The 10,240-nt window shown below is 37.6% G+C and overlaps 1 protein-coding gene across 1 annotated transcript in view; it reads left to right on the top strand.

The window, feature by feature from the left end:
- LOC106867758 (inositol polyphosphate-4-phosphatase type I A) overlaps nucleotides 1-10,240 on the top strand; it is an 80,390-nt gene that overhangs the window by 66,520 nt on the left and 3,630 nt on the right. Inside the window, exons 16-22 of the mRNA XM_052975773.1 lie at nucleotides 535-654; nucleotides 2,087-2,410; nucleotides 5,382-5,450; nucleotides 5,958-6,202; nucleotides 6,899-6,934; nucleotides 8,996-9,136; nucleotides 10,081-10,178. Coding sequence (XP_052831733.1) covers nucleotides 535-654; nucleotides 2,087-2,410; nucleotides 5,382-5,450; nucleotides 5,958-6,202; nucleotides 6,899-6,934; nucleotides 8,996-9,136; nucleotides 10,081-10,178 — 1,033 coding nt within the window. The remainder of the gene's footprint in view (nucleotides 1-534; nucleotides 655-2,086; nucleotides 2,411-5,381; nucleotides 5,451-5,957; nucleotides 6,203-6,898; nucleotides 6,935-8,995; nucleotides 9,137-10,080; nucleotides 10,179-10,240) is intronic.

The following is a 10,240-nucleotide window of genomic DNA, read 5'->3' as shown; positions in this document are numbered from 1 at the left end:
GAGAGAGAGAGAGAGAGAGAGAGAGAGAGAGAGAGTTTCTAATTGATTCTCCTTTATAAATTTTGGGTGATGATAACATGGATGTGTACCTATTTCATAAAGAAAGACAAAATTTTCATGTAAGCAAAATTCTGTGCACACCTGCAGCCAAAAAATTTGAAGAAACATTGGTAGAGAATTGGGGTTTGATTGAAGTATTTTCACTGCACTTTGGTTGACCATCTGTTAGTTTGAGTTTAATTCAGCCATGAATTGAGCCAGAAAATTTACATTGTAAAAAGTTCATGTCAAATCCCAGTTGGTAGTTGTTTCCCTTGAAACAGGTTTATCTGGAAATAAAGGAATTGTGAAGACAGCTTAGAAGTCAGGGGTCTCTTAGCTTAATTGTACAGAGCGCTTAGCCAGAATTTAAGAGGTACAGAGTTCAATTCTCTGTTGTGGCTTACTGGCCACTTTTTTTCCCACCTTTTTTCTGCCTTCTAAAGGGTATTCACCAGATTTTCCTGTGTAAGAGAATTCTTTTATTTTCTGTAGAATACCAATTCACTTGGCACTTATCATTTGGTTCATCAGACTGCCGTCCATAGTAGCAATGAAGGCAAGGTTAAGGATGACATCACATCAAGGGAACAACAACCTGAAAATTCCATAAATGTATTGATACTTATAATCCAACATGTCTTCTCTAACTTTTAGTCACAGCTCATTGGGAGATAATAGTTCAGATGTTTTCCTTGAAACTACAAGAAGGCTTTGCTGTTTCGAAGGAGATTGTGAGACAGCGGTTGCCATCGATGATGCTTTCCACTTGCCATTTTTGAACAAGGTCACTTGTGAAACCTGTTTCTTTTTATGTATTACAAATGAAACCATTTGTTTGAAGCTGGTGGAATGATTTTGCTTCTCTGTCTTCAGACAAGAGTGTCTTTAGAGAGAAACATTCCTGCTCACTGGAATAACGAATAAACATTACAGAATCAATATAATGGTTACTTGCTAATTCTGGGCTCTAGAGGCTCTGTCTAACTCATTTGAGTGCAAATTGTCATAGAAATATGTTTACTTACCAATTAATTTGTCTGTTTCTTGAAATTTTGGAAAAATGATATTTGAAGCCTTGAATTTGTCTTCCATGTGACTTCTCAGTTTAACAAGTACTGTCAATTTGTGTTAATCGTACACAAAAAGCATCAGTGTACCACCCTCCTTTTTCACTTTGTGTTTTTTTTGCTACACCATGGCCAGAATCAGCAATGGCCATGATATAAAAATCTTGAAGAAACTACATTCTTTTCTGAGTGAAAAATTAACGATAAAATTTTCACTTTGATATTATGTAATGATTCATCTGACCTACTCCTATCAGATTTGAGCACATTGAACTAGAACAAGGGCTACCGTTCAATTGACACACACACACACACACACACACACACACACACAGAACGGGACAAACTTTGAAAATGCGTGAAAATACCAGGGTGTTTGAGGGACCCTGACACGATATGTAACTGTCAGGTTTTAATAAAAACTATTTGAGAAAATGTTCCCATCCAAAGCTTTTAAATGATATAAAATTTTCCATGGAAAAATTTATTTTGATATAAAAATGATAAAGTTAAGAAATGTGTATGTTCGTGTTCATACAATGCTTGTCTCCATTGTACAGTGCTCTATAGCGATATCTACTTCTACTATAGCTTTAGGCTGACCAAAACCTTGTGAATGGATTTGGTAGACAAGAATTGAAAGAAGCATGTTGTGTGTGTGTGTGTGTGTGTGTGTGTGTGTGTGTGTGTGTGTGTGTGTGTGTGTGTGTGTGTGTGCGTGTGTTTGTTCCTAACCACTGCTCCATGACAACTAGTGTTGGTGTATTTATATCCTATATCTTAGTGGTTCAACTAAAGAGGCCGATATAATAAGTACTAAGCTTAAAAAGACAAAAAATAAGTACTAAGGTTGATTTGTTTGACTAAAATTCTTGAAGGCAGTGCTCCAGCATGACTATGGTCTAATGACTGAAATAAATAAAACACACACATGCACACACCGTATATAATTTTTTTTTATTATGTGAGCCTGTCAGAAAAATTTCTATGATCTCCTGACCAAATTTTTTTTCTATCTCATTATGTTTCTTTATCTCATTTCTGACTTTCTCTTTCTCATCTCCCTTGTCTATTTATCTGTGGTTGTTTTCTTATTACCACAGGACATGTCTTGTGTGAATACGGAGGCTGCCACAATGTGTCTGATGTCGCTTGTGGACGATTTGATCCAGAATAAGAACAACCCCATGGACATACCAAAGTGGCTGAGTGAAATCAGCCCACGGGTGATTGAACTTCAGAAATTTATTGAGATACTCTTCAAACGAGCGAATCTGTCTCTAACATTCTTACTACTGCTGGTGAGTATATTTGCATGTGAGTTATGGCTTAGGCCGGGGAGTTAGGGATTAAAATTACCATTGTATGTATTTATGTGAGTGTATCTCTGTATTAATATGTGTGTATAGATGTGTACATGCATTTGTGTGTGTGTATATCATATATTACATAACTTGGTATAAGAAGAGACGAAAATTTAGATAATCATTTTATGTTAATGATTTACATCAACATAATAAATACATATAACATAAAATTACAACAAGACAAGGAACATATATATTATTTAGAAAGAAATAAGAGTTATATGAGGGAAAAATGTATGGGAAAAGGATAAATAAATAAAGGTTGATGGCAGCATCTTTAACATTTGCTGCCTGAAAGCCACATCATCAATTATCTTATGAACTTCATCAGCTTACAGCTGTTTCTTAGCTAGTAAAGATATGTTATAAAGTATAAGCTATACGGTGTTACTCAGAGTTTGGTAGATGGAAACTGAAAGAAGCCTGTCATATATACATGTATGTATGTATGCATTTGTGTGTCTGTGTTTGTCCCCCACCATCGCTTGACAACCTATGTTGGTGTGTTTATGTCCCCATAACTTAGTGGTTCAGCAAAATCGACTGATAGAATACGTACTAGGTTTACAAAGAATAAGTCGTGGGATCGATTTGTTCGACTAAAAGTGGTGCTCCAGCATGGCTACAGTCAAATGACTGAAACAAGTACAAGGTCAAAAATAAAAGGCCATTCACTAAGCTACCACATACTTTCTGTGTTGCTGATGTCTGTGACAAGGTTTCAGTGACATTTTATACCTGCTTTCATCTTTATAGGAAAATGTCTCAGAAGGTTACCTCTGCCTCCTTAAGGCTTACTCACTCCCCATGGGAATTGTTAGTCACACGCTATCCCTACCTTCTTGGGTCCCACTTCAACTATTGGAGGAAAACTTTATCCCTGCCTCCTTGACTTTCATTTCAATTATGAGCAGAGAATCCTTGGAAACCTACCTTCCTGGGTCTGAGAGTGCAGATAGAATAAAAACTGACTTCTAGCATTGACACAAAGTCAGAATGGTCTGATGGTGGCGGCGGCGGTGGCGGTGGTGGTGGTGGTGGCCGAGGGTGTGTGTGGCAGCAATTGTTATTGTAGCTGTTTAAATTAACTCCATTAATTACTTGATTGCTGCTTATTTTCTCAACCCAGAAAATCATTGATAGAATGAAAAGTCAATTTAAGTGGGTCTTCCATTCAGAATGTGAAAGAATGTAATTAAATATGCTCATATATTTTGTCTACTGCTCTGCTGAATATGTTACACTCACGTCAGTACTACAACTGGCATACCACACACACACACACAACATACCAATACAATATAACACAGCTACGTACTATACAATGTCATTACATCATGTCATACAATACACCAACATCATGCGTACGCATACACGCAGGCACACACACACTATATGAATTATTACTAACAGATTTTGTCAGTAAATATAGCATTCCTACCATATTACCCTGAATAGGTGTAGAATTGTGGGGACTCTACTCATTTGTCTTGTGAAATAGAAAGAAACCTCACTAATGTTGGTGCCCTGATAAAATGTACTCAATACATTCTGTAAAGTGGTTGGTGTTAGGAAGGACATCCAGCTGTAGAAACCATGACCCAAAATAGATCGTACAAGTGAGACATTGTCCTTCAACCCATCTAGGAGGGTAGCAACTTCAATTAAGAACTGATTCTGATTGTCATGACTCACCTGGCCCATGGTGGCATAGAAAACACATAAAATGGTGGTGACGACAACAATGATGATTATGATGATGATGATATGTTTACTTAATGTAAACTCTCTCTCTCGGTTTTATAATGTATCATGAGAAAGTACACAAACTAACAACGAAAGAAAATAGCTTTATAATGAACATGGTAATTAGACTAACCACTTCACAGATTACAACAGCAAACCTCCCCACCACCACAGGCAGCAACAACAAGAAGACAGTGTACATGGCTGAGAGACTTGGAGCTGTACTGGGTGGAAAAGGGAGACATTTGCTTGATTTACTACTACTACTACTACTACTACTACTACTACTACTACTACTACTACTACTACTACTACTACTACTACTACTGCTACTACTACTACTTATAATAATAATACGATAGGTTTCAGATGGGTAGGCAAATGGAACATTCGTGCCCAGATATTGTTGCACTCAATAAAGAGGAAAGGTTATGTTGGTTTAATCATTGTTACTGGTCTGTTTTGATACTAGAGTGATTGATAGACAAAAGAACGGGAGGAAATAAAAAAAAACAAATTACCAGGAGAAGAAGACCCATCAAGCTGAGTAAAATCGCAGTTGTGGCAGATACTGGTGTCACACAAAATTGGCATCTGTGCCGGTGGCACATAAAACACACCCTGGTGTCACGTAAACGGCACCCATGCCAGTGGCATGTAAAAGCACCCATTACACTCTGTAAAGTGGTTGGCGTTAGGAAGGGCATCTAGCTGTAGAAAACCATGCCAAATCAGACTGGAGTCTGGTGCACCAGGCTCCAATCTGATCTGGCAGAGTTTCTACAGCTGGATGCCCTTCCTAACGCCAACCACACCGAGAGTGTAGTGGGTGCTTTTATATGTACGTATGTACACACACACACACACGTATATTTATATATATATAAGTATATATAATGTTCTGAGTTCAAATATACATACATGTGGTATTCGTCTGTAAAAGTACTTACTATATATATATATATATATATATATATATATATATACAGCGATGCCTTGCTATATGAGTAAATATCCATGTTAAGTAAGATATATAGATTGCTTTTCGGTACTAATACTGCTTCCATCTCTAATAATGAATAATAATGATGATGATGATGTTGATAAATGGTGATCTTGTTGTTATATTTCAAGCTAATTGTGAAATCTTGTTTTGTAGGAAAACCGAGAACATGTCCCCTTGTTGCAGACAATAAAGTATCGACGAGATATATCATTCAGTCACGCAGTGAGTACATTGTTTATCGATTTCTTTTTAAACTGTCAAACTGCTAAGTTACAGAGAAGGAAACATACACCAGTTGTTAAGCAGTGATGGGGGGGGGGACACACGCAAATACACACACAAAGACATGCAATGGGCTTCTTTCAGTTTTTGTCTGCCAAATCCACTCATAAGGCCTATGTAGAAGACACTTGCCCAAGGTGCCATGCAGTGGGACTGAACCTGGAACCATGTGGTTGGGAAGCAAGCTTCTTACCACACACCCATGGCTGTGCCTATTGTTTACTTCTGGAATGACATTGTAGGGTAGATGTGAGAGGTCAGATCTGGCCAGTTTCAACATAAAGCAGGTAGAATATTTTGGTTGGATATGACCAGTTTAAGGGTTAAAGGGTTAAGAGAATTTGATTAGGGAGATTTTAGTTTTAAGAATTGATGCTCCGGCTGTCCCTGTTGGTACTTTGTGATGATAAGGATGTTGCAACTGCTAACTAATCTCTCCTCTTGCAGGTAACCGTAGCAACTGCTGGCTTTATTTCCAAGATCTATGAGAACCTGGAGAATGCCCAGTTTCTGGAACAGCTCTACAAAGTTGGGGTTCTGCTGCATTTTGAAGGTCTAGTGAGCTGCCATGCTGAGGAGATGGGCATCATTGAAGATATGTCGGTTGCCGTCGAAGATCTTGCCAGCATCAAGTTCAAACTGACACGCAAAGATGAGGTTCAAGAATTACAACCATCACTTCAACTTACCGAGTGAGTATTTTCTCCATAAATTTCTTTCTTTTCTTTCTCCTCCACCCCACTATCTCATAATTAAAGGCAATACTCCAGTATGGCCATAGCAGTGATTACTAGAACAAAGAATAGGCTTGGTATATATATAACATGTTTACTTGTTTGTCTTTCTGTCTCTTTGTCTGTCTCCTACCATCTGTGTTTGCGAAGAGATAAAGACACATCTGACTGTACTTATCGACTTACTCTATTTACATCTCTCTTCACCTACCCATCCATCCATCCATCCATCTATCTATCTATCTATCTAGCTAGCTAGCTAGCTGACTGAGATTTCATGTTTAGAGCCATCACCTGAACTCAAATTGCCCAACAACTGGATGGCGTAGTTGTGTTAAACTGAGTAGAATGTATGCCCTGTCTACTATGGCAATTTCATTGAGATGTGTTTATTTTGTTGTTTTACATTTATCCTTTTTTGTTTTTCATTTAAAAGCTCAGCATCTGACACAAATAGAATCATTAGGTTTCAAATAAGGAAACTTGTTTTCCATGTTTTAACACAAGAGGACCTCATTTTACTTTGGTATTTTACAAAATGTCATTCATTGTTTTTGTAATTTCCTTATATATTTTCACATTTCTTCATGGAAGTCCTTCACCTGTACAAGACACATTGATCTTAAGAAACTTTCTGTTTCTTCTTTCTTCCAGTTTTGTAAAAGAGGGCAGGTATCCTGATATGAACAGGTGAGTCTATCTTAATTTTATTATTATTCTTATTATTGTTGGATGGCCTGTGTGATGGGCCTACTCTGAACATACACTTGTGAGCTGGAATAGTTGAGAATGAGTGAGGTGCCTGCTTGAGGTACCCTTGGTAGCTGAGATGACAAGGATGTGTGGGGTTCCTTTGTTGGCTGTGAGAGGAACTCCTCCCCTCTTGGGGGAATTTTATTGTTAAATTTTTGTTGTTGATATTATTTTATACACAAATACTGAGCTAAGCCGCACTTGTCCCCTGTGTTGTATTGCCCCTTTTTGTTTTGTGTTGGCTCCTGTGACCAATAAAGAAAAGATTATTATTATTATTACCTCCACCTTAACGAAGGTGGAGGTATTGTTTTCTATTGTATTTGTTTGTTTGTTTGTGGATAAGATATTTCAAGAACCGCTGGATGGATTCGGATGAAACTTCCAGGGATGTTTGGCCTCATGACTGCCTCGAAGTGATTAGATTTTAGGATCGACCTGATACAGGACAAGGATTCTGGATTATTTGTTATATTTACTTTACATGATTACGATCTTACGTTAACTTTCAAGTCTTTCTCAATTATCTCCCTTCAGGCTGTAACTATTTTGAATGGTGAATTTGTTAACTTTGGCTTGTATTAGATAAGGATAAACTATTTATTCATCATCATTATTGTTACTAAATTTTCTACAGCCACCTTCACATTCCACCAGGTACTGGACAAGGATTCTGCATTATTTTTCTGGTTTTTTACTTAATTTTTGAGAGCAGCTGTGTTCATTTTTAGTATTCTTGTTTGTGAGAGCAGTCGAGTTTATTTCAGATATTCTCATTTAAAAAAATCATCTCTGGCTAATTGTTGAAAGGGCATTGATGTTGCCTTGGTGGAGGTTTGCACTATCTGAGTACTCCTCTTCTTCTTCGCCTTCTTCTTCTTCTTCGCCTTCTTCTTCTTCTTCTTGTATAGCCATGCAAAACTAACATCTCCTTTGACTTGATTTGGCCTACAGTAGAGAAATAGGCAGCTTCATGCTTTGGGATAAGGGGTTAAAGCATGAAAGGAGCCGGAACAGGTTTCTTGCTGTAGGATAGCTACACAGCTACTAAAATTATAGAAGAGAGGTTAGGAGTAGCTGGAAAAAGATAGAAATAATGGTGAAGAGGTGTCAGGGTGTACCTTAAAGATCCCTGAGTAGAAATAAGTTCTCTAAAATGTTTGGCTGGTTCACTAGAAGTAGTTGGTAGCTTCTGTTACCTTGGTAACATAATTAACAGTGCCGGCTGTTGTTCGAAAGTATAGTGACTGGGGAAAGAATGGGTTTGGAAAACATTAGGGAGCTGCTGTCTCTGCTGGCAACAAGGGCCTTTTCTCTCTGTAAAAAGCAGATGGCATTATATTTGAGTTTGAATTGAGATGCTGCACGGTAGAGAGATATGGACTTGAATGCAGAAAGCTTGCAAAGGCTGGAAAGAAATAAAAACAAACATGCTCCAATGGATATCCAATGTCAGTGTCTGTGAATGCTACAATAGAAATCGACTGAGAGAAGAACTGGGCATAAAGAGAATCAGATGTAGTGTGAAAGAGAGAAGGTTGTGTTGGTATCGACATGTGATGCATAAGGGAGATAACTGCTGCCTCAGGAGATGCCCTGTACTCCAAGTTAGTAGAATCCATGAAATCTGTTCACTTTTCACAGTATTGATAATTCAACCCTTAAGCATTTAAACAGCCATTTCAGGTTCAAATATTCTACCTGTTTTATGTTCAAACTGGCGAGATCCAGCCTTTCCCACCTACCCTTACAACGTCATTCTAAACATAAACAGTCATACCACTGAAATCTCAAGGCTACAAGATAATGCATGATTAATTCAAAACAATTTGACAGAGTAATTTAAATACTAAAGGATTAAATGTTTTAATATTAACAAAAGTTTCCCCTCTTCCTTTCTCTTCTTCCATTCCATATCAAGTCCTAAACCTTCTCTGTTTTTCTTTTTGTGATTTTTTTTACAAAAATTAAATGAGAAATTCTTTTCTTTTATTACAGACACTCAGTGGTGGTTTGTATTCCCTTGTTGAGCCACATGTTTGACAAACTTCCCAGCAAACTGCAAAGTGGCCACCACATCAATGTCTCAACATCCTACTTCAATATTGGAATTAATGAACTTGCTACCTTAGCAGAAAAGTAAGAATCCTTGTCTCTTTTCTGGTTTTGGGGTTTTGGTTTCGATTTGAAAAACAGCAGCAGCAGTCACAAAAACTGTTGGCAAAAGTATCACATGTACCATGGAAAAGTTGTGTTTTAGTGTGTTTGTGTGTGAACTTGTCTCTATGTTGTGGGGCTTATAGTGTGACGGGGTGTGTGTGTGTGTGTGTGTGGCTGTTGTGAGTAGGTGTCAAGTGTGTGATTCCTACATGATGCTGCTTATATTCCATGTAATTACTACATGGTGGTGTTTATTCATTGTGTAGGTTGCTAAAATTTGAAAGTATTTGTTGTTTAACCCCAGGCCAATTCTGACCAATTAGACTTATGATCAAAAGCATGCCAGCTTTGACCATCCTGCCTTTATTTACATGTGAAGAAGGCTTGTTGGAATTCATTGGTCAATGCATTCTTCTTAGCTTTTTATTAAATGGCAGGTTGTGATTTAAATGAGATTTAGCTGCTGTTTTTAACAGGTCAAATGGCAATGTATGAGTGGGTGCTGAAAAGTGGTGCTTCAGTTATTCTAAGCCCTGTAAAAGAACTCTGAAAGTTGGGCCTCCAACCAGGCCTTTTGGGTTCAGTACCCCTCATAGATGCCGCTATCCTTGGTTGCTGCTTCAACTAAATGAAGGGGGCTGTGTGATACCTTATTGGCTCAATTACAAAAATGTGATTACCCCATGTCAAGGGACCCGTACAATTACTAATTGTTGACAAAGTTTATAGGAAACTCTAAGCAAAACTCTATGTTTGACCTACTTTAAATCATCTATGTTTGGAAAAAGCATGACACATTGATAATTATAATCTAATATATACAATTCCTAAGAGAAGGATGATGGGGGGGGCAGTCATGCTTGGAACGCTTTTGATCATGGCACTATTCTGTAATGGTATTCTTGCTCCATGTGTCTCTGTAGATTTGGAAGTACTGCCCTCCAAGACGATATTAATAAAATGGGTTTCAAAAAGATGAATGACTACTTTGAGGCTTACAGTAAAGCTTGTGGAGATCCAGGTAAGAAGAACTCTAAATCAATGAATTAATAACTGATCTATGATTGATATTATTTAATTTAA

Source organism: Octopus bimaculoides, chromosome 22 (genome assembly GCF_001194135.2).
Source record: "Octopus bimaculoides isolate UCB-OBI-ISO-001 chromosome 22, ASM119413v2, whole genome shotgun sequence".
Lineage (NCBI taxonomy): Eukaryota > Metazoa > Mollusca > Cephalopoda > Octopoda > Octopodidae > Octopus > Octopus bimaculoides.
The sequence above is the reverse complement of the archived record's forward strand: the minus strand, read 5'-3'. Positions and strand labels throughout refer to the sequence as shown.